Source organism: Anas platyrhynchos, chromosome 1, assembly GCF_047663525.1.
Source record: "Anas platyrhynchos isolate ZD024472 breed Pekin duck chromosome 1, IASCAAS_PekinDuck_T2T, whole genome shotgun sequence".
In the NCBI taxonomy this organism is placed as follows: Eukaryota; Metazoa; Chordata; class Aves; order Anseriformes; family Anatidae; genus Anas; species Anas platyrhynchos.
This window is the reverse complement of record NC_092587.1, coordinates 204640631-204664819: the sequence shown is the minus strand read 5'-3', so window position 1 is coordinate 204664819 and position 24189 is coordinate 204640631. Positions and strand designations below refer to the sequence as shown.

Here is a 24189-nt window from a genome sequence, read left to right as displayed (position 1 = left end):
GTTAATCAATAATTAAGGCTCGAGGCTGCTTGTAGACGCTCTGTAGGCTGAGGAAGAGCTAAGAGTAACATGGCAACCCTCTCCAATGGGTTAATTCCTCGTTGCCAATAAATTCAGGCTCTTGAGGTTTTATCACAGAATCACAGAATTTCTAGGTTGGAAGAGACCTCAAGATCATCGAGTCCAACCTTTACCTAACGCTAACAGTCCCCACTAAACCATACCCCTAAGCTCTACATCTAAACGTCTTTTGAAGACTTCCAGGGATGGTGGCTCCACCACCTCCCTGGGCAGCCTGTTCCAGTGCCTCACAACCCTTTCAGTAAAGAAGTTCTTCCTAACATCTAACCTAAAACTCCCCTGGCGCAACTTTAGCCCATTCCCCCTCGTCCTGTCACCAGGCACGTGGGAGAACAGGCCAACCCCCACCTCACTATAGCCTCCTTTAAGGTACCTGTAGAGAGCAATAAGGTCGCCCCTGAGCCTCCTCTTCTCCAGGCTCATCACGCCCTGAAGTTTATCTCACTAATGAAACCCATTCATTAAAGCCATAAAAATTACTCTTAACACCTTCTTTTTTTTTTTTTTTTTTTTTTTTATAAAAATTAAGTATTGCTGGTGGTCAGTTAGCTAATCCTGGTCACTCTCAGTTCACAGCTCCTTCCACTGGCTGGCACAGCTTGCTTTCCCTAGGAGGCAATTTAATTAATTAATTCCTTTATTCACTAAATTGTGGTGCCTTCAAGAATCACAGTGCTTAAAATCAAGAAATCTGCACTTGATACTACATAAACAAGCTGATTTATTATAGTTTTAGCTAGTTTATAGTTTACAAACACAAACTGTACAGACAATATAAGTAATAAACACTATGAATTATGTTCGTTCAAGTATGTGTTATATTGAGTAAGTATACCCTAAAAAATGAACTTTTTTGCAGAATGAGGTCATGACCTTTTTATCTGGTGTATCCTGTTTTCTCTTTTAGGGAGGTGTTAATCCACAGCCTGGACGGATATCGAGACGAGCCAAGAGCTGAAAAAGAGTATTATAAGTAATAAAGTAAATGAAACAGGGAGTATACCTACTGTGAAGACTTCATCAGCTCTATCATAGGCAAAAGTAAAACAGAGCTTAGAGGAAAAAAATAATAATAATTAAAAAAAAAATAGGAAACAGAAAAGTAGATAGTTAGAAGAAGAGACTCATTCACCAAGAATGGCCTGCTGGTAATTTGAGGAATTAGACCCAGCAGCTTTGAAATGTATAAATGGTGATGTCAAACAAGAATTGTTTCAGATACAGTAGCACTGTTGTGCAAGAGTTTAGCTTTGATGTAGACATCTCTTACATACCTTTAAAGTCATGGGAGAAGAATCCTGACAAGGAGACTTAGCGGGATTATGGAAACATAATCTATATATACGAAACAGACAAAGAATGTGTCTTTCAAAACAGTGAATAAAGTTGTTTGTTTAAAGAAAAAAAATGTGGAAAAAAAAATACATATCTTTGATAGGTCAGTTCTAATTCAGGTAAATTTGTTCTTTGATTTCCTATGCAGATTGCATGAATGTTCATGCTCATGCAGGAGAGAGCAGGATCATTTTTGGTTGAAGAAATAGTTGAGGAGCATGAATGTATAATGTTAAGCTCTGTAATTTAAAAACACTTTTAAAACCTGTTTCAGTATGAAAAAATAATTATTCACCCTTAATTAATAACAAAATTGTTAGTTTATTTTACCCAAGAGCAAAGGGCCTTTTTTCCTTCAAATTGATTCTCCAAACAGAGGGATTGTGTGTAGAACCTACTTTGAGGATTCTGAAAAGCCAAACGAGAAGATTATAATGGCAGCATTAAAAAGAAATTAATCCTGGCACGTATTTCTAAATGGCTACTTCTCATCAAAACTTCAGTTCATATTCTATCGTGTCAATCACCATAGAAGCATGTTGTAGCTGTTATGTTCTGGATGTGTATATATATGTATATAGGATTTCCTAATTAAGTGGATGGAATGACTTATGCTTAAAGTTAACTTACTAAAGTTTGCTGGATGGTACTTTTATAAGGAGAGCAATTTTTTAAGTGATTTCCATTGAACGGAAACAAAAATCAATTGCTTTCAAAAAAAAATATTACTCAAAGTATGTTCTCTTAAAATCAAATTAGTTTATATTACTTAGTTGGAAGTTCCAAAAATTAGCTTCTGTTGTGGAGTACAGACATCATTGACACCTTTTCTGTGTAGCCTCTGAAAACTGAATGCATAATTTGTATGTTGATTTTTTTAAAAAACTTTAGATTATTCAAGTATTGTTCACAATTACATTTCCAAATTTATCTCTATATTCTCTTCACATTTAATAGAGATTACGTACTGTAGTAGTAGTGTTGTGCAAGTCATCTGTATCATCTGGATAAATTATTAAAGGAATTGTGTGTGTTCATACAGATTTTTAATTGCTTCATTTCTCCCCTCTTAAAGTTATCTGTCTATTAAATCCTGGACTCTGTGTAACATTACAGTGGTTGCAAAAGAATCTCTTTAATTTATTTCTGGAAATGAGCTGGGTGTCTCTTTGACAAGGCGAAGCTTAGTATGCCTTTATTTTCTAATAATACCGTTCAAGTGTGATTGTGGTGTTCTGGAGGCTTCCTGTTAATAAAACTTTAAAAATGCTTTGCAACAGAATATTTGTAGTCTAATTTGCTGTAATGATGCTTTGTTACATAATCTGTCACAAGCCCTACAGCCACATTGTTGGTGGGATGACCTGCCTGTAGGAACTGAAGAGACATCAGGTTAATCCCACAGATGTATCTGTGCTCCCTTTGAGACATGATTTTATGTTTATGTTTTTTTTTTTGTTTAAGATTTTGGAGAACTGGAAGGCAAAGGTAGGGAATAACCAATTCTTACATACAAGAGGACCTCTGAGACCATGCTGGTGATGTACATGCAACATAACTGCAACTGTAACTTGGAGTAATGCAGAATGCTGGCGCCATCATCACAGTTTAGCTTTTTGCAAATTATTTTAGGTCATCAGACCCATGACATTTTAGGTCATCAGACCCATCTCCCATTGCATTTTCCCTGTTTTACTGGAATCCGTTTCATGGAAGTCGTGGCTGATTCAAAGAACACTGGGTTTTGAAGGTTTAGTATCAAGTCTTCGATACAGGAAAACACAGAGGGTGATTGGCTTTGTGCCACTCAACTTTTAAGCGAGGGTGCAGGCTGTGTCAGTAAGGGTCTGCCAAAATAATGTGATTTTGTGTGCTGCCATAGCTTTCCAGATGACCTGTACTGAGCTATTTACTCCAAGCTGCCTGTATTCTGGACTACAGCTATTCTTCCCCATGTAGGAAGCAGCCTTCTCAGTTATGCTCTGTGCTCAGTCTTCACTTCCACCTCAGCTGCTGCAATTTCTGAAGCGTTCCTCCAGCCAAAGCAGACGATTGCAATGTTCTGTGCTGCTCTGTGGGCAGCGCACGCTGGCGGAGCCGTATCTAGCTTCCTGGCAGAGCTGCACAAAGCAGCAACCAAGCGAATTCCTGCCCATCTGCCCCTGTGTGCAGGCGTTCATTTTTAATTGTTGATGCTAACCTTAATTTACAGCCCTTGTGTTTCCTCAATACCTTGTCTTGATTGCACAATATATTGATATGAGTACATAGAGACAGAAAAACTTCCAAAACAAATAGTAGCTAATCAGGCACTGTCGGATGTGTGTTTAATATGGGTGCCACAAGGTATGTTGCCACTTGGCCAAATTCTTTTCTACATCTTCATCAATCCATTTTTTTCCATGGGTGTTTTCATCTTGCCTCAATACCGTGTGTTTAAGTAAATTTTCATTTGGAAGGTGTTCTGGCATGGAATACTCCAAAATTGGCTGGATAAGTGATCATATTGCTAGGAAAAATAAGGACAGTGGCTGTCCAGATAAGGAAATGCTGGGTGTCATCAGCAATTAGGTACTGCACTCTTTAACCATTTCTCCTACGGTCAATCGAGCTGCTTTAGTTGTCCAGTCTCTGTAATGTGATCGAATATATCCTTTACAGTGGATACAATCCCTTGCTTCTCTAGCATTCATTTTTAGTGCATCCAGCCTTGTAAAAATATTTATGTCTAAACTGGGAACAAGTCATTCAATCACGAGTTGACTTCAGCTTAGAAGCAATGCCAAGTGTGCTGGGTGAAAAGTGCAACTGCAGAGAAGGTGCAAGCTTACCTAAAATACAACACGGATCAGTTGCTATAGTGGCTAAATTCTGCTGCATGCTAATCTGGGTTAAATGCCCTAAATTGCAGCCGTGTTACCCACAGTTTGCAGTACATGTATGTGGCCACAGGAAAGGACACGAGTTACAGTGTACCAATATCTTTAATAATTTTATTTTTTCCATGCTTTCCCTCTTGAGAAGTGCCTTTGCTCCCTTATACATTCTTAACACATATTGAATGCTACAATGAGAATGGAGATAAGCATCCATCTCTCTAGATTGCAGACGGCGCTGACTTTAATCTGCTCTTTGACGTGCTGCAGAGTGACACGATGAAGTTTTTTTTTAATATTATTTTAGGTTATATAATCAAGTTTTTTGCCTCAGTGTAGCAAAGTGTTTAAATGGGTGCTTAACTTGACGCAAGGTGGCGTTTGGATGGGTTTAAATCTTGCTGAATTTGGCTGCTTTCAGCACTGAAGTTCTTAAGATTTGCAAAATAAACATATGCATTGAATACAGCGTGTCTTACTTAAAAAAGGCAAAAATCTGTATTAACTGGTAATGCACAACTACCTTCAGGGAAAGAAGGTGAAATATTGTTACGGATTTAAGTACATCTAGTCCTGGGCCCACAGTGACAATCCCTGCATCTGACAAGGCTGTGTATAAAAGGACTCCTCTGGCAAGCTGCCAGAGCCTGAATGTTGCTGAGGCTTCTGTTCTTATCTTAGCCGGGAGAAAAATGTGACGGGAAAGGGTTTAGGGAAGAAGAAAGAGTTTAGGAGTCTAAGGGTGACAGAATAAAACTAAAATGGAGATGCTTATGTCAGGAAAATGTATCGAGCCACTGAATAATCTCCTAAGAGAAGTGTGAACTGTTGGCTAGGCCCAGAAAATTGACCAAGAAAGGATTTCACTTTTGTTAGAACCTGGGCTGACTGTTCCTCTCCTATACAAAATATAGAAGATATTTTAAAACACCTTTAAATTCCCTAAAATTTTAATTTCTCTACAATGTTGCATTTATCTTAATATAAGAGTGTAGCGGGAATTTGATTGCTAGCAGACTGATAAAACCATTTTCTTGATTTTCCAATTTTACTTTTGAACTTACGAGCGTGAAACTAGAAAGTTGAAAATTTACAATTTACAGCAGAAAAGCAGCAGCTGCAATAGCTGCGCGTGTTCGCCCTATAGTAGCGAGCTGATTTTACTTCTGCTCTACCCTCAGAAGACTGCTCTGAAGAAAAGGGGTATTTCGGGGTTTGTAGAAGTCCGGATCTAGCTTGGATCAATGCGAGTCTGTCAGCTGGGTGCCACAACGAGAATGGAGTTTGTAGTGGCGTGAGTCGAGGTGTAGTTAATAATCCGGCAAGAGCTGCAGTGAGGCTGCTGTGCTCGTTTCGTACGAGCCCCCAAAGAGCTGAGAGGAACAGCTTTGCTGCTGGTGACCTGGGCTGCATACAAATTGCATTCTCCAAGTGAAAATCATCGCTTCTCCCCTGAGCTGTGCCATCTCACTGCCAGCACCCCAAAACTACAGCGCGTTGTCTTCTCCCTTCCATCGCCTTGCATGCTAGAGGGAAACATAGTGAAACACGGATTATTATTTAAGCTCCCAGAAAGTCTGTAATTAATTAGAGCAGTGCCTGTAATTGATGAGAATCAAATTAGTTAAACTAATAGGGGATCTGAGGTTGTTAGGTCCTGGAGAATATGAAACAAAGTAGTTGGTGGTGGTGGTCACTATATTTCTTACTGGAAGTGTTTCTTAGGGGGAACAAATTATGCTTAAATACATATAATTGAGCAATTTCTTTAAAAGACGAGCAGTTGGCTGTTATCAATGATAATGCATGGCTCTTGTATATCAGTCTGCCATTAGGTTTTTAAATTCTTTATAAAAGTAGGAAACAGAGGCACAAGAAAGGTGAAACAACTTTTTGGTGGGTCCCCATCAGATGAGGAATCCTCCAGGTCCCAATGAGCTCCAGTTTTATCTGTGTCAGTTGGCTGTAATAGGAAAGCTAACAGCAAGCTGTTGTTGACACGTTTATACCTAAGGAACCAGTTCTGTATGATCAGCTCCTGAGTCACTTGTTGAATTTGGTTGGACTGTCAGTAGATTTACCGCTTATCCTGGGGCAGAACTGGCAGGCAGCACAGTTGCACGAGCCTTGCTCATGGAAATAAGGTGAAATGGAGCTGCTGTCAACAAGTTTCTCTCTTGTTTTCCTTTTGGAAAAGTTAGAAAGCGCGCTGTAATTTTGGGTCTCCTTAACTGGTGACTCAGTCAGTAACGTAGGATGTAGGTAAGGAGAGCTAAGAAAGTGATTCATGGAACAGATCATCTTTATGGAACAGGTCATCTTGAGTGCAATCACACAACGTGTGCAAGATAACCAAGGGATCCAGCCCAGCCAGCAGGTGTTCACGAAAGGCAAGTCCTTCCTGACCAACATCATCTCCTTCTGTGAACGGGTGACTCTTCTATGAACGATGAGGGAAAGGCTGTTGATGTAGTCTACCTAGACTTCAGCAAGGCCTTTGACACGGTCTCCTACAGTATTCTCCTGGAGAAGCCGGCAGCCCATGGCTTGGACAGGTACACGCTTGGCTGGGTTAAAAATTGGCTGGATGGCCGGGCCCAGGGAGTGGTGGTGAACAGAGTGAAATCCAGCTGGTGACAGGTCACCAGTGGTGTTCCGCAGGGGTTGGTATTGGGGCCCAGCCTTTTTAATATCTTTATTGATGACTTGCATGAGGGAATTGAGTGCACTCTCAGTAAATTTGCAGATGAGACCAAGTTGGGGGGACATGTTGATCTGCCAGAGGGTAGCAAGGCCCTGCAGAGACCTGGACAGGACGGGTTGATGGGCAGAGGCCAGTGGGATGAGGTCCAACATGGCCAAGTGCTGGATCCTGCATTGCTGATTGATGATCTCCTGAACATGAGATCAGGATGCCCTGCCCATCCTGGTGGCCCAGGTTGGGTGCCCAGGTGGCCAAGAAGGCCAACAGCATCCTGGCTTGTATCAGGAGTAGTGCAGACAGCAGGGCCAGGGAGGTGCTCGTCCCCCTGGGCTCTGCTCTGCTGAGGCCGCCCCTTGAGTGCTGGGTTCAGCTTTGGGCCCCTCACTACCAGAAGGACATCGAGGCCCTGGAGCAGGGCCAGAGAAGGGCTCCGAAGCTGGGGAAGGGCCTGGGACACAAGTCCTGTGAGGAGCGGCTGAGGGACCTGGGGGGGGTTTGGGCTGGAGAAGAGGAGGCTCAGGGCAGAGCTTATTGCTCTCTGCAACTGCCTGAAAGGAAGGGGTGGGGAGCTGGGGGGCGGCCTCTGCTCACAGGGAACCAGGGCCAGGAGCAGAGGGAACGGCCTCGAGTTGTGCCAGGGGAGGCTCAGGTTGGCAATGAGGAGACATTTCTGCTCAGCAAGAGCGGTCAGGCCTTGGGACGGGTTGCCCAGGGAGGTGGGGGAGTCCCCGTCCCTGGGGGTGTTCAAGGAGAGGTTGGACGTGGTGCTTGGGGACAGGGCTTGGGGGTGACATTGGTGGTAGGGGGTCGTTGGGGCAGGTGATCTTGGAGGGCTTTTCCAACCTTAATAATTCTATGATTAACCTTTGGAAGGCAACTAAGAATATATATATATATAAAAAGCTAGCATTTTCACATTCTGCATTTTCTTCTTTTACCCACAATGAATCAGTCTATTTCATATGAATTTGCTGAGAAAATTTCACCCATGAGACATTTAGCCATGTTTCTGTGCTAATGAAGTCTAAACCACCCTGTCTTTATTTTCATTTTTTCGTATATAATTGGAAGACTCTTGACATTTTGTTCATTGGACGTAAAGAAATTCTGTCAAGTATTGGCCTCATTTGGGCAGCCTCCCTGGATTGCTAAAATACCCTATGCAGTCATTCTGAGTCAGGGTAGCTTCTTATGCTTTACAGGATTCATTATTTATGTTTTCTTTTCTTCCTTGTCCACAGTATCTCAGCCTCCCCATTGTTACAGGTAATGGACAATTGATTGTAGCTGAGCAGGTGGGTCTGAAATAAATGAAGTAAATGGCAACTGTGCTGCTGTTAAGTACAGGCAGAATTTGGCCTTCAGACTTTTTGGACCTGTCCTGCATAGTTCTATGTCTGGGTCTTTATTCTTAATGAAAATAAGAAGTATTCTTGGAAATCGTGTTATGACATCTGTGGAAACACGGCAGTCACAGCTTCAAGCAGTTCATACATAACTGGCTCAGCTTTTACCTCTCTTTTGTTCTGTGCACAGAAGGAAATGAAGCGTGTATGATTTTCCTGAGCACATACATATATACTCATGTGAGTGTTGCTGTGCATCTGTCTACCTCTCCTGGAATAACCTGATCCCATTGGCCAGTTTAGTCCTCATCTGGAAGAAAATTAAAGATCTAAAAAAAAAAAAAAAAAGAAATTACCTAAGCAATCTCATTAAGTTTAACGAAACTGCTGATCCAGGCTGAGAAAACACATTATTAATGCTTTCTCTGAGAAAAGGTGAGCTGTGTTGTTCGCAGAGATTTCACTGGAGAGCGTGTATGAGGACAGAGTGCATTCATCAACACACAAACTTCAAGAAAACATTCATCTTACAACTTAGATATATTTTGTTAAAAAAAAAAAAAAAAGTTTAAGTAGTTTCTTGCTCAGGGAACAATTTACTCTACAAACTTAAGGGACAGCTGTTAAACACCTCATGCAATAAAAATGATTCTCTGCTAGAGCATCACAGTTATGACTGACGAGTAAACCTCAAAAGGGCTATATTATTCTGTTAAGCACTTCTCATACTGAACAGGATAATTGTACTAAAAGTCACATTTCCAGGCAGGTTTGCAGTGGAGCCTCTGACCTGCAAAGGAAAGGTGCAAGTTCTGGCACCATCCTTGTCTGCCTCTTCCTCAGCTCTGTGCAAAGCTTATGGCATTTGGTTTTGTTAGGTAATATTATGCAGGGATGATACTATTTGCCCTCAGCCACTTCTTATTTAAGAAGGCATTGAAAAAAAAAAAAAAAGGAAAATTGTTCTAGCTCTTCTGTACCATTCAGCATAATTATTTTCAGGTACTTGAGATTTATACCGCTGGGGAGAACAATAGGAAATTGCAAGTGAGAAAACATTCATCAATGATCACAGGGAAGAAACATTTATTTTTTTTTCTGTAGTTGGGTGGAAATAATAGCACTTGCAGATCTGAAAATAGGTGTTGCTGATCAAAGCGCACCATTCGCCTTGTCTTCACCTCAAAAAGCTTCCAGCTGTTTCTGGCCTTCTGAAAGCAAACTATAAAATAAGATTTTATTTCCTCGCCGCAAATTGTGGGCAAAATTTAGATTTGGGCTGCGCCTTAGAGATTGCTCATTTCTAAGATTTTTTTTTATTATTATTTTTTATTTTTTCCTGGAGAACTATGGAAGACACCGTAGCCAGCATTTACCTTGTGGCCACTGACATCGAGAATCCTTCCTTGCAGTGCTGTGAAGCATATCAATGAGCCCTCTCTCGAGCAAGCCACCAGCTTCCCGAGCACTGCATTATACACTTCCCCAGTAAAACGTCTAGACGGGAACAAAGGGAGTTTCTCCTGCTGGCATTTCCAGCAGAAGCCTCTGCACGCTGGAGCTTTCAAATTATATAGGTGGAAAAAAAAAAAAAAGGCTCGATTCCTTTCGTTTTACGCGATTTCCTGTTAAAAGACACGCCGCGGGTGAGGCAGCTGGTAATGAATTTCCGTAAGGCAATCAGGGCATGGGTGTGTTTAGTGCAGGTGTGGACCCAAAAGCAGGAGATTTATGCAAGCTGGAACACCCACGGGATGGGTGCCACGAGGCGGGACACCTTCCCTCCTCTTCATCCAGCCCCAGGGTGCACATTTCCTTCGTAAAATCAGAAAAGCCACGAGACCAAGGGCGGAAAAAACAAGTGCACATGGCAAAAATGAAGCCCCGGGGGCCAAAGCTTGACCCGGTTGTGTGTTTTTTCAGTGATTGCCTCACAGAAAGTTTTGTGAAAAGGCTTTTTTTTGTTTGTTTTCTTGTTGTTTTACCAATAGGCTTTTTTTTTTTCTTTCTTGCCGTGACACAAGAGCCACAAACTGACACCACATCGCCTTCAAGCCTCAGCTGTGCACCCGAGATGGTTTCTTTTCCTATTTCTAATCTGATCTAAGGACTGTTTAGAAGATATAATTTATTGTGTTTTGTTTTGTTTTGTTCTGTTTTGTTTTTCTGTGAAAACCACGGATGAAGCACCCGTGGGTGCTGCCAGGCCCAGATCTCTGGATCCATCCCTCACAGCTTTGGGGTGCAACGAAGCCGTGTTTTGGGTGCTTTTGGGGCACACACTTTATTACCACTTTATTACCACTTTATTTGCACAGAATCGGGCTGACTGATCGCCACACCGAACCGGTGACGATTTTAAGCCAGAAAACGGCCGGACAGTCTCCACCTCGCCACATTTCCTCTCACAAACAGCGGTCGGCGGTTAAAACCCGAGCTCTGCGGGGCGTGACGAGCCCGCCGCCCGCCGCCTCAGCCTCCCTCAGCGCCTCAGCAACGCGCGCGGCCTTTTTGTCCCCTCTCGCCACCCGTCCCCAGCCGCTGGGCAATGGCGGGACGGCCAGCAGCGCGTCCACAACAGCGTGTGTGCGGCGAAAGACTACAACTCCCATGAACGCACCGCGGCAGAGCGCATGCGCACAAACACCCTGTGTCCACCTTACCCCCCTCCGCTCTTCTCCCATCTCAACCGGGGAAGGGAGGGGAGCGAGGGGACTACAACTCCCAGCGTGCCCCGCGGCGGCGGCGCATGAGCAGTGCGGCGCGCCGCCATCTTGGTCCTGTGAAGCGCTGCTGCCGCCGCCGCCGCCAAACAAACCGGAGCGCGGCACCGGGAGGGGGGGGAGGGGAAGGGGAAGGGAGGAAGAGGAGGAGGAGGAGGAGGAGGAGGCAGCCGAGGCCGGGCCCTGCCTCTGAGGAGCCCCCTTCGATGTACCGGGCACGGCCGGGCAGGTGGGTCCTGCTCGCCGAGGCTCCGCGCTCCCCGGGGCTCCCGGTGCCTTCCTCCGCCGCCTCACCTCAGGGCCCGGCCCGGCGGCAGCGCCACGGTCCCAGGCCGCCGGTTGCTCGCTGAGGGGGGGTCCCCTCAGGGCTCTTTTGCCCTTTTTCCCTTCCCAACCCTCTTTTTTCCAGCCCCTCCGGTTCTCCTCCGCCAGCCCCCGTACCGGGGAAAGGCGGGCGGGGGGCTCCCGGTGGCGGCTGCCCCCTGAGGGGAGCCAGCAAGGCGCTGGGAGCTGCGGTGGAGCCGGGGCTTTTGTTCCCGGTGCCCGCCTCCCGCCGTGCTGGCAGCTCCCCCCCCCCCCACCTCCTCCCGCTCTCCTCCGGTCCTTTTTTCCCGTTTATTTTCCCCGTTATAACGAGGAGATGCCCCCCTTTTCCTTCTCCTTTCCTTCCCCGAAACCTCGCCGCCATGCAGTGGGGAAAGGGGGTGTTCCCGTTTTGGGGGGGAAGGCGAATTTCACCGTGTTTTTGCTTTTCTGGCATAGGAGAGGCTCGTGCTAAATGTGTTCCCCGAGGGGAAAGGTGGTGGTGGTGTGGGGGGGGCGTGTGGTTAGCTGGAAGAGTTCCTATAATAGGTGCTCTGTGCATAAAGGGAGGGAGGAGACTGGAGAGCATCGATTCGGGGAGCGTTTGGGCGTGAAAAAAAAAAAAAAAAAAAAAGGGCTTGAGGAGGAGATGGGAAACTCAGGAGAAAGGCTCGGCTGGTGGATCAGAGGAAGGGAGGATAAGAAGCCCGTGCCCTTGCAGAGCCGCTGGATTCCTGCACAGTAACACATGCCAGCACAAAAGCTGGAGCTGGAATGGCAGCGAACGTGTTGGTGGAGTTGTGAGCAGGCAGCGGAGTTTGCATTCATCAGCCTGGGAGATCGATAAATGGTGGCCTCGCGCTGACTGCATTTCTGTTCCTTTTCAGCCAGGCCGAGCTCTGGGGGAGCACAGAGGCGAGGGAAAGATGCCTGTGGTGTGGCCAACTCTCCTGGATCTCAGCAGAGATGAATGCAAGAGGATCCTTCGCAAACTGGGTACAGTAAGATAACAGTCTGTGGGTCTGTATGTTTGCCCTTCCCAGATCTGCCTGCCCGCTGCTTTCGTGAAACACTTTAATGCGTCTACAGGCAACTTACAAGTCATTTCCTGCCTTTTGCATGTGTCATTGGTTTGACAGCCCGGGCTTAAAATGATGGTTGGCAGATGCTCTGCCTGAGCAAAAGGAGTAGAACGGAATTGGTTTGGTTTGGGTGAATCTCTCACGGACGTCCTGGTCTATCTCAGCCTTGATGTTGCAGTGCTGTATTTTTCATGGCTATTAAGGTGTGAGAGGTCTTCATTTGCTTTTCAATTCTTTATTTGTACCCGAAAATCATGGAATCCTGGCTTGTTTGATGCAGCGAGATTGAGCACAAGTAGCAAAGGCTCTGGTGTAAAGATTTGAAACAAGAACCCAACAAACTGTGTGATAAGTTGCGATTTTTCAGTCTTCAGGTACATGGATTGTCAGGGAAATGTGAAAACAGTGTTATCACCTTACTGTCGTAAGCAGCAGGAGCTTTTGGCATTGTTTCAAATCTAGCTCAACATCTGGGTACCTTGCCCAACAGGAAAATAAATATATTGTGAGATTTTTCACTTTCCATCCTCATAAATATATGAGTACAAGGAGATATAGCACTGTCTATAGAATAAAAATATTTGCTGTTTCCAACACACACACACACACCTTTGGGTGTCACAGGGGAGGAGATCTTTTGTTAGATCGATGATCTGATGAAGCAATGTGCTTCTTGCATTCTTCAGGAACTGAATTTTTGTATTTAGTTAGTGTGTTTTACCCCAGTTAAATGATGCATAGGATTAGAAGGAAAGGCTGTCCTCTGAGGAGCGTAATGTAGGAGATGATGTCAGGAAGAAAGCTGAGACTGCCACAAACTTCCTGTGACAGTTGAGTCACTTAGCTCCTTGTTTGTATTTTACTTGGAACTTAAAAGCTTTTGTGCTGTGCTCCTTGGCTGTGCAAAGGTTCTCAGACGTTACGAAGCCACTGACTTTATTTTCTGAGAACTGAGAAGTTATTTTTTCTTGATTTCCTCTTTGTTTCTCTTCTCGGGAATCTGGGATTTGCGTTCTGTTGAAACAGACAGTGGCACAGACGTTGTGCACAGCACCAAAACGAAGCTGTACGTCCGTTGAGGTGACAGCTATATGTCTTAAGCAAAGCTCAAGGAGTACAAAAACTAGGAGAAAGTGCGGGATGCCAAAAAATTCAGACCGGATCTGTGCTACTGAATTATGTTCACGTAGATCTGCTGGCTAGAAGTGTGGAAAAAAAGAAAAAAAAAAAAAACAACTTCCACCCCAGCTGATGGCGGTGTGCTGGCAGAACCCTGCTGGTGCAGCTGAGCCAAACAGAACTGCAGCTACACCTCCTTCAATGACATAACCTAGGCTGACAGGAAAAAAAAAAAATAAAAAAAAAAAAGCTTTTTTTTTTTTTTTGCCTTTGCTGGCATGAGCTGTGTCCCCACAAGGGGGCCCTGCCAGCGTAACAGGATCGCAGCTTGTGGCAGCCGTGGCTCTTGGAGGGCAGGAAAGCTCTGGGTTTATCCAGACATGGCAGGAGGCTGCAGGGGGAAGGAGCAGGGGCAGGGGGAGCGAAGAGCTGTCTGACAGCCGTGCAGCAGATCGATATTGCTGGATGCAGAGTCCTGCCTCGCCAGCTCCACACAGCTCCACGAGTGAAATGCCACGGTGTAGGTGAGGCTGAAACGCATCCCCCAGGCGTGCAATACCTAGCGGTGTCCTGGGTTTGTAACCTTGCACCTGAAATAATGTTGTGTATTTGTAAAAGCCAATTTTTGAAGCTTTTTTTTGCCTATTTGACGTGTTTCATCTTGAAAAGAGAGTGCACTGGTTCGTGACCCCTATATAAGACAGAAGGGTGAGGAAGCTGGTCATAGCTGCTCTGTAATTTACTTAGCTTACCAACTTCCCAAAAGCTGCAATGTGCATTTAAAAACCTTCGTGTGAAGCATCTCCATTGAAATTGCAAAAAGGAGAAGAAAAAAAAAATCTGTCCTTGCTAAGTAATTATATGGTTGTATGCGGGGATTACTTTACGTTGTTAACAGAGGAAAATAATTAGTTTCTTAAATATTGTAACACGGTTGTCTAAATAAATGTTGATATTAGTAATAACCGTTGCGTTAATTAGCAAATGTTTTATAACCGAAGCTGTAAATGCTTCTCTAGGTCACTCAGCATCCCTGTGCAGGCTGCTTAGCCAAAGCGACTCTGTTTTGGGTTTTGTCTGCTTAATCAGGACAGGAGAGCAGGGCTTCTTTTCAACACAATTCCTCAATTTGATTTGTAAATGAGCCCTTTGGAATCCTAATCTGGAAGCTTTTCAGAGCAGCATCCTCTTCTTTATTGTGCAGGAAAGCTCCGGTGTGGTTTTGGGCCCTTGTTAGCTTGTGGCCTGCCCCTTTGATTTGTGTTTTTGGTTAACCTGGGATCTGTTGTGGGGTTGGGTGGGTTGGCTGCAGAAAAGGGGTGCTGAATGAAAGTCATCTTCAGAAGCAGTGAAAGAATTTGTCCTGCTGGCTCACAGCATGGTTCCCAGGAACATTTTCTTAAAACATTAATGCTAAGCCTAGAACAGCAAGTCATTCTTTGGGAATCTGGCAGGCTCCAACGTCACTTGCACTAGGTGTGTTTTCACCCTTCCCAATATGACAAAACTCAGAAATTCCAGTAGGCTTTAAGACTATTATTTTTTGAAAACACTGATGGAATATTTCCACGAATTGCCTGGCGTAATCGATTTGTTCCATCAGTTACGTTTTTGCGTGCTGATCCTCATGGTGTTTCTACGTTTAAGAGTAGCTGGGTTGTTTCTTTCATGCTCTGGACAGGTTTGATTCACTCGCAGTGCATTGTTTTCAGATTCGAGCTGTTGTACATATCAAATAAATGGGTATAAAAGATAATGGTGAGCATATTTAACAAATCAGAGCTCATGTTCTCCATGCTAATGAAGGAACGGTGTTAGGAAAAAATCATTTGCTCTCTCTGTAGTGTATTTCCTCTGCAAGCCAGGCACTTCCATGGAACTTTTAATAATCAGTCAATTCATTAAGTTTCTTCTATTGTTTCTAGAGAATTCTAAGGTACTGTCTGGGTTCGGGGACTGTTTTTTCAAGGTCCATGACTTGAACTGCCAGCTCAGAGCTCGAGATGTTCGGTTGGGTGTATAAACTAGATAATCCTCTGTGATGATAGAATTGTTTCATAGAAGAGCTGTCTGCTGCGGCGTAATTGACTGAGAGAGTTCTAAACCATCAATCTCTTTTGAAAAGCACTAAATAATTGAAAGACGTGTTCCTTTTAATGACTTTGAAAATTAATGGAAAACTGTCAGTAATACTGAAAATAATGTTTTTCCTTTGCTGCGAGCGTTAAATAGAAATACCATTTGCTCTAATTCCTCAGAACTGGAGGCATATGCAGGTGTCATCAGTGCCTTACGTGCACAAGGAGACCTTACGAAAGAGAAGAAGGATCTTCTTGGAGAGCTCTCGAAAGTGCTTAGGTAATCCTGACCTTTTTAAAATAAGAACAAGCGGCCCATTCTCTTTGAAGGTAGTACGTGCTTTTTCTATCACTCACATCCTAAAGCAAATCTTCATTTAGAGAAGTAATTCTCCATCTTGTGGAGCTTTGATTCCAGTTTGGCTTTGAATAAAGAAAACAACTGTTCCTCTCTAGTTGAAGATTTACTGTTTGTTGATGGTTTTGGAGATATCTAGCATTAGAAGCATCACAGCTAGCTCTTGAGTGCGTGCTGGCTCGGGTTTTATTCCAGGTAGGATTTGAAGATCTTCAGGCCCAGAATGCAGCAAGGAAGAACGCTGCATGTTTGGTGCAATTTTTTCTATCGTGTACTTTAAATTTATTGCACTGTTTTGCAGCGGTACCCAGTGAACAGTAATGTTCTCTTCATTCTTCAGTAATACTTTGTGAACAATAACGCATTCATTCTTTCTCTCTATGATAGCAAAAATTAAGTGACAATCTCTTAAATGTAACTGCCTGTTCCCTTTCGTCTCCCTGACTGGATTATTCATAAGTTTCATTTTAGCTGGAAGTTTTAGATAAATGTTCATGTCTCCCTCTGACTAAAATATATTGGCTTTTTTTTAACAGTATCTCAACGGAGAGACATCGTGCTGAAGTTCGGAGAGCAGTAAATGATGAACGACTCACGACTATTGCACACAAGTAAGTTCTGGGTTATTTTCTACACAATTTCCAAAGGTGCCTATTATGCTATTAGCTGAATGATAGAACTTTCAAAATTGATGGTAGTTTAAAGAACAGTAGTTAAAACAGTATATGGCCAAAGGAGTTACTGTATCTGATTGAGATCAGGGTGCTGGAAAGGATTATTTTAGTACTCATTACTCTCATTTGCTGCACAAGCACAACTTAGGAGACAGTTCTTTGTCATGAGGAGCTTTCTGTAAAATAAACAGAAGAAACAGAATAGAGGGAAAACAATCAGCATGAACAGCTTCTTGCGTACAAATTCCATCTTTGTTTTATGGTTGTTTTTTAAATTTAATTTTATTTATATCCATTCAAAAATGTTATGTTAAAGGAGAGTTAACTGTGGAAAGACAAAGGGAGGGGAAGAGGTGGGAGAGAGCAGTGGAAAACAGTCATATATCAGCATAGAGGGGGGAAAAATGGTCAGAGTGGAGAGAAAAAAAAAAAAAAAAACAACACCCTGCAGCAAGCTGTCTGATGACATCAGTGTCCACTGTTCCCGGCTTGATGCAGCTGCTCTGCTAGCATCAGCTGGGCTGGTTCCTCCTTGCGTTTGCTAGCTTCATGTGATTTTGAGAGGTGGAGAGGAGCAAGGGGGCAAGAGCTTACATATCTCTGGAGGTAGTTAATAACCTGACCTTTAAGAAACGTGCTTGAAAAGCGATAGATTTCAAGAGTGTTTGTTTTTCCATATTTTTTTTCTGTGTTATAACCATTGATTTTTTAATTTGACTCATGTAGCTTAGGTGTTATGGGGAGGGAAAAAAGGAAATTGGGCAGGTAGCAGGCTGCTTGGAGTTAACGGTTGTCAGAACTGAGACTTGCCAAAATCAGCATGCCTCGGTAGTGCTACAGAAGGACACTTTAGTGTTTTAATGCTTATGTTTAAAGAGTTACAACTTACTGTTTACCAAACAAAATCCCACCAACTTCTTTAGCGAAAGAGAAAAAATAATAACTAAGTATTTAATTGTCAAATCTGGATTATTTTCTTGAACCAAGTATCCTTTTTAAGTAGTAGTTCTGTTTTTAGCGTTTTACAGAACAAGCGTACAGTTTGTCCTGATGTATCGAACTTCAAACGGATGAGATATTATAATCCAGACAAGGTGCAACTATAAAGTGCTGCATCTCTTTATTTTTCCTCTGGTAAATTCTTTGTAAGTGATGGTTGGTAATACAGTATTTGATTTAAATAATTCTCTAACTCACTAGGAGAGCAGTCTTTGCTAGCTTTGCTATGTGCAACATTTGTAGTCTTGTTTTTGATTTAAAAAAATGTATTTTTACCTCAGCTGATGCAGCTCTGCTTATACGATGTGAATATGTATGAAGAATGCTGAAGCATATCAGAATTTAACAATGGAGCAGATCCTCTGCATTTTACGAACTAATTTGTGGTAGATTTTGCTGCAACTTGCTTGCAATAGTTCATGTGGGAAGTTGGTTTTCAGAATATATTAATACATTAAACGGGTTGGTTTGTTTAAGAACGACATAACAGCATTGAAAAATAATCTGTAATTCGAGTTTTGCTGATTTAACAAATGACTGGTGTAAAACAGTCGGAAACAAACACCTCTCGATCTAGATGAGAACAGCATTTTTGGGAAGCATTCTAGTTTGTGTGTAAGTACTAAGGTTAAGAGAAAATCAGAGCAGCAGGTTGGTTTCTCTTGAAGAAGTCGCACAGGTACCTAACTCATTTCATGTCCTTTTACTTTGGGACTATATGAATAAGTCTGAGAAACTTCTGCTGAGGTAAAACAAGATTTGCATTAGAAGCTGAGGGTTTTCTCCTGTAATGTGATCAGTTTGCATAAAATTTTATGAAATCTATTGGATGTCTATGTATTGTCATCTAGAAATAGAGAGTATATTAATTCTACCTGAATAGTAGATAATCTGTTGGGGGAGGGGTTGAACATGACATCCACAGATCTCTGGCCCGTTAAGGGCCGTTTGTTAAACATAACATTAAAAATAAAAGAAGCAGCAACCCTTAAGTTTGCTATGGGAGGATTTTGACATAAGTGGGGAAAAATGTATAAGGGCTTTCAAGAAATAAGGAAGGTTTTAGATGATTTCTCTAGTATGACTTTAGTAACAGCCTTTTAAATTTTCATTGTTGCAAAAAGGAAGTTAAATAAGAGTACTGAGCGTTTTGGAAAGTCAGCAGAATACTTAAAGAATGTGCATTTCTGTTTAGTATGTCTGGACCAAATAGCTCTTCGGAATGGTCTATAGAAGGTCGTCGACTGGTGCCGCTGATGCCACGACTCGTTCCGCAAACAGCTTTTACTGTTACTGCCAATGCTGTTGCCAACGCAGCTGTTCAGCACAACGCATCTCTTCCAGTTCCTGCAGAAACTGGAAACAAAGAAGGTGAGAGAACGCCGAGATTCTAGCACAAACTATGGGAATATAAAAATAATGTCACAGTATAAATTGTTTTCTTAGTGTTAGGTGTTGAAGAAAAAAATGAATCTTTTTTACTGCACAATATTTGTAGAAATATATATATTTTTTCTTTTAAATATACCTTTGTAATGTCTGTAGTGTAAATCTGAGAGCTTTGTGTTAGTAGTGAGTATACAAGGAACTAGAAGTGGGGAAAAAAAAAAGGAAAAAAGCCACAAAGTGAGGAAATTCACCAGTTAACTTGTTAAGTTCTGTAAAGTATAAAACCTTAGATTGATGGTTGAAGGCTCTGTAAAGTTGTGTAAGTTCAGAATATTTTGTTTTAGGAAGGTAGGTATAGATCTCTGTAGGTCTTGATGCAAGTCAAGGGAATTTTGTTGGCTTTCTTTTTATTTTTTAAAAATGGATCAAGTTAAAAGATTGATTTCCACTTTTCCTGTGGCTTGAAATAATGCTAGTACACATTCCATCTGATTTGGCTGGATGGGCTTGAAAGCAACTAGAGAGTGTGTAACACTTCTTGAAATAGGCTGCTTTTTTTTCTGTTTTTCTGAGAACTGTTGGACCACCGTGCTATTACTTGTAAGCAACATTTTAAAAAAAAAAAAAAAAGCCTATTGTTCATTATTCAAGGAATGTTTTAGTTCCTCAGTGGTACATCAGTTGAAGAAGAGGCACAAACTATTTTCTATCAGTTAACAGTCTAGATAAGCATTGTAGGTCATTTATAGAAAAGCAAGGATCAAATATTGAGTTAATAATAATTTTTAAAATACATCAAGCTGGAAAGTAAAACATCTGATTATGATAAAGAAAAAGAAGAAAGCATACCATAGAATTGGCAGCACAAATTTCTGGGTATGGGAGAAGAGAAGGTTAGATTTCTACCTTTGAAGGCAGTTAATTCCATGGCCATGCTTAGGTCAAACCCGTGAGTTTTCAGCAGTAACAGGATTGCAGAGGCAGAGATGTGGATAATGACCCAATAAGTCTTTGGCTTCAGTTTCAGTTGCTAAGCTAGTGATAGAATTACAGGATCCTGCACTTCAGTTATATGGAAGGTGTCTTTTCTCCTCTTCAGTGGTGGTTTGCTATTCCTACACAAGTACCACTTCAACCCCAACATCTACCCCTGTTCCAAGTGGCAGTGTAGCAACAGTGAAGTCCCCCAGACCCGCCAGTCCAGCCTCCAATGTAGTCGCCTTGCCAAGTGGAAGTACTCTTTACGTCAAAAGTAAGTGATGCTAGTAACTGATTAACAAAAGGGAAAGAAAAGGACAACCTTGTGGCTGAAGCATGGAGCAAGTTAGACGCTCTGGCCTTGGGCGAGTCATTTAATGCCTTTATGCCTTAGTTCAGTCTTAAGACTGAGTAAATTGGTTCTCTTTTTCAGAGAGATCGTGTTCAGGATAAATCCACGGACTGTAAAATGCTGCAGGGAGCAGTAATGGCAAGGATAGCAAGACTGGAAAGTATTTTGAAAGTAAAATATAGTCGTTGCTATATTTCAGTGGATTTCTAATCCAGCTTGGTCAGGAGTTGTCTCCGAGGTGGCACTGCATGCTGTTCTTCAGAGGACTCCCTTCTTCCCTCTCCTGCTTAAGTATTGCATGGTGGTCACTTAGTTGAGTTAGAAAAGATCCTTCCTTCCCCCTTTCACTGTTGACCTAGACCTTTTCAGAACACAGTAGTTTGGAAACTATGCGTGCCCTTATTTTAATTAGAGATTCAGGTATTGGGCTGTTCCCCCGTGATCAAATCTAGCCTTGTGCTGGGTAAGGATTTGGCTCTTTGCATACTATATGCAGCTAGAAGCTTGAGAGAATACAGAGATTTCTGAGTTGTGTTTGAACAAATTACAATATTTATAAGTCAAGTCATTCTGTGATTTATTTGGAAGCGGATTTTAGTGAAGTTTGCATACCTAGGCAATTATGAAAATCCCATCAGATATGAAATCCTATCAGATACCCATCTTCACATATTTTTTATTTACTAGGTTTGGAAACCCAGGGTGTAATGTTTAGAATCAGTCTTTCTTCACGTTGTTTTGTTTGATATTTTTTTTTAATTTCTTGTCTAATAAATCAGCTAGTTCCAAAAGCAGAGTATGTCCTCATAAATATGTTCAGCTCATCCAAGATAGTTTTATCTAATAATTAAAAATGCATTAATCTGTCCTTATTTGAATTTTGATGCCTATTAAAATGCAAATGATTTAAAAAAAGATGAATAGTGAAGTTGATCAGAAGTGCTGTTTACTGTTTTTGTGGATGTTGGAGACAGTTAATATTTAAAATTATAAATATTAATCTTAGTGCTATATGTGCATGTTTGTATAAACTTCTGGCTAGCCAGAAGTGTCAAATTGAACATAAACCCAATGTTAACTGCAAGCCATCATCTGTATCGGCTGTATCAACCCACAGAAGCCATTACGTTCAGATTTTTCATTTTTCTGATTTATTGCACTAATCACTTTGGCTTTAGTTTGAAGATTCGGGGGAAAATGTTCTTAACCTCTTAAAAATTTAATTTAGACTTCTGTTGAATGATTACATGGTAATGAGTATAAAACCAGTCTAGACGCACAATAGAGGGATGAAAGGTTCTCATTTTTATTCCATCCATTCCTAGACTTTTCCCCCTCCCCAAACACACTTGAAGTACTTTATTCTATTTTTTTTTTTTAAAAGTAATTGTGCATCTTCCAGAGCATGTTGTTACCAATCACATTTTAACTGATTTGGTTAAGAGCAAACCCAAGAGGCCTGAGTTAGGGTTAGGTTTGTTGTTTGACCTCATTCATGTCACAGTCTGAGCTATTAACCCCTCTGTGCCTCTGCTTCCTTGCACCATGAGTTACAGCCTAGCTCTGTTACCTTTTAGCTAAGGGCTTGTGGAATATTTGGCTCAAGCAGAATTTCTGCCATGAAATTACAGGAATAGCATCCTTACAAAACCCCAGCAGTGAAAACAAGGAATGAAACAAGCTGTACCTAAGAACAAAAGATAAATATTCAGCTAGCTTAATTTGCTGCTCCTTTTGTTTTGTGGAAGGGGCCGTCTACAAATACTTCTTACCTTCAGTATTTCTTTGTAACCCACCGAAGTACCAGCCAAGCTGCACATGGATTTGTGATTCAGGTGGATGGATACTTGGATGCTTTTTGAAGCTGAAAGCAAGCTCAAAGTAGAGCCTTGGCTTTTCTGTAGTTCAGTTTCATGATACAACCTCCAGCCTCTGAAGTATACCTGCAGATGAGCTGTTCCTAGACTAACACAGAATACCAAGTTATGAAACTTTCATTTTTCACATGCTGTGCCACTAGGCCTTTTCTTGTCCATATTAATTCCTGCACTTTTACTTTCTGAATACCAGAATATTTAGTTATTTTAATTAGAGATTGACCATAATTAGATCCTGACCCTAATTAGAAGCTGACTGCCAACCAAGTTTGCTTGGTTTACCAGCAAGACTGCTTTTTACCATGACAGCATTTTCTGTCTGTAAGCCACAGGCATACAAAAGAAGGTCTTCAGTCTTGTTCTGTATAGGGGAACTGAGTCTTTCCTGCATATCTTTGTATTTTTTTTTAATTGTTTATCCTTAGGTGATGGTAAACATAAATGCTTCCTAATAATTGTAAGAGATTTTCAAGGTAGTTAAACCATGTCTTTTTCTAATGCATAACAATTTATGATCCCCTTGTTTACTCTAGTAAAGTTTCATAGGAATTTAAGATCCCTAGATCGTGCTTTCTAAAGAGGAGTCTGTTGCTCAGCTGAATGTTACGACAGATTTGTTTCTACACGTGCAGAAGTTGATTGTGGGGATGAATGAACTACTTAAAGGCCAGACTCGCCTTGTTTTCCACAGTTTGATGTTAGGCGATGTTTTACTGCTCCACACAATGCACCAAACAAAGCAAAAGCTTATAAAGTGAGGCTTGACCTTCACAGATGTATGTTATGAAAAAAAAAAATCAGATCTCAAGATGCTGCATTGAGGTGAAAAGGAGGTTACTGTAACAATAAGCACGGCATGGAAGTAGGTGTAAAGGTTGAAATCAGAGAAAACTGTAGGAGGATAAACTTTAGTTGTCCAGTAAAACATAATCAATAACTGAAGGGTAGGGTAAAGTTTTAAACTGAAACATGCATGACATTATGCCAAATATAGTGTTTAGGTTCATTAGACAAACTTCTGGGAACAGAATGAAACTCGTGTGCTGGCTCTTGCGTTCTTTTAATCCCTTAAAAAGAACGAAGTAACCCGGTGGCTGACTAGCTTGGGTTCTGAGGGGTTGTTTCTTTGCTTTCTGGCACTGTAAGTGTGGTCTATATTAAGGACTAAGACCATCTGTGGTGTGTTATGGGTTAGTTGTGACCATAAGATGTAATTTATATATTTTTTTTCTCTTACTTGAAAGTGTGTGCAGGACTCAGCAAGTCTGAAGTGTTTTAGAAAGCACTGGGAACTGCAGAGGGGGAAAATATAATTTAGCAAAGCACTTCTCTTCCAGGTGTCAGCTGCTCGGACGATGATGAAAAGCCCCACAAAAGACGGCGAACTAATTCTTCTAGTTCTTCCCCTGTTCTCCTGAAAGAAGTCCCGAAGGCAGTGACTCCTGTCACTAAAACTATCACAGTGCCTGTAAGTGGCAGCCCCAAGATGAGTAATATAATGCAGAGCATTGCCAACTCCTTACCACCACACATGTCGCCTGTGAAAATAACCTTCACTAAGCCCTCAACACAGACAACAAACACGACAACACAGAAGGTATGTGGGGGAAGCTGCCAAATGTTCCTTTATTCTGGTTTTATCAATGAATAAGATGTGATGTTTGACTCTTCCTTTCTGTGAACTGTCTAGCTGTTTTTTTAAGGATTGCGCTGGGGATAAGGTAATCCCTCTGTAAAAAGAACAAAGAGAAAACCGAAGTCTTGTATGAATTTAGTTCACCTGTGTGTGAAGGGACCTGGATTGACAGCCGTGGAGACTGAAGCCCTCTTTTTATCCACAGAACAGGTACAGCACAGGCAGCGGGAGTGCAAGCTTCCCCCAGACTGCCCCACCAATGTGCCTCAACCCTGACCT

At 42.0% G+C, this 24189-nt stretch overlaps 1 protein-coding gene across 17 annotated transcripts in view; it reads left to right on the top strand.

The window, feature by feature from the left end:
• Positions 1–11157: 11157 nt before the first annotated feature.
• EMSY (EMSY transcriptional repressor, BRCA2 interacting) overlaps positions 11158–24189 on the top strand; it is a 39585-nt gene continuing 26553 nt past the window's right edge. For 9 of the 17 annotated variants that reach the window (XM_072032912.1, XM_038178100.2, XM_038178112.2 and 6 more), the window contains exons 1-7: positions 11158–11294; positions 12256–12364; positions 15828–15927; positions 16542–16616; positions 18874–19049; positions 20167–20319; positions 23612–23871. In XM_072032912.1, coding sequence (XP_071889013.1) covers positions 12295–12364; positions 15828–15927; positions 16542–16616; positions 18874–19049; positions 20167–20319; positions 23612–23871 — 834 coding nt within the window. In that variant the 5' untranslated portion in view covers positions 11158–11294; positions 12256–12294. Of the gene's footprint in view, positions 11295–12255; positions 12370–15827; positions 15928–16541; positions 16617–17699; positions 17825–18873; positions 19050–20166; positions 20320–23611; positions 23872–24189 lie in introns of those variants that run through there. The other 8 variants (XM_072032914.1, XM_072032915.1, XM_038178122.2 and 5 more) reach the window with 5 other exon arrangements.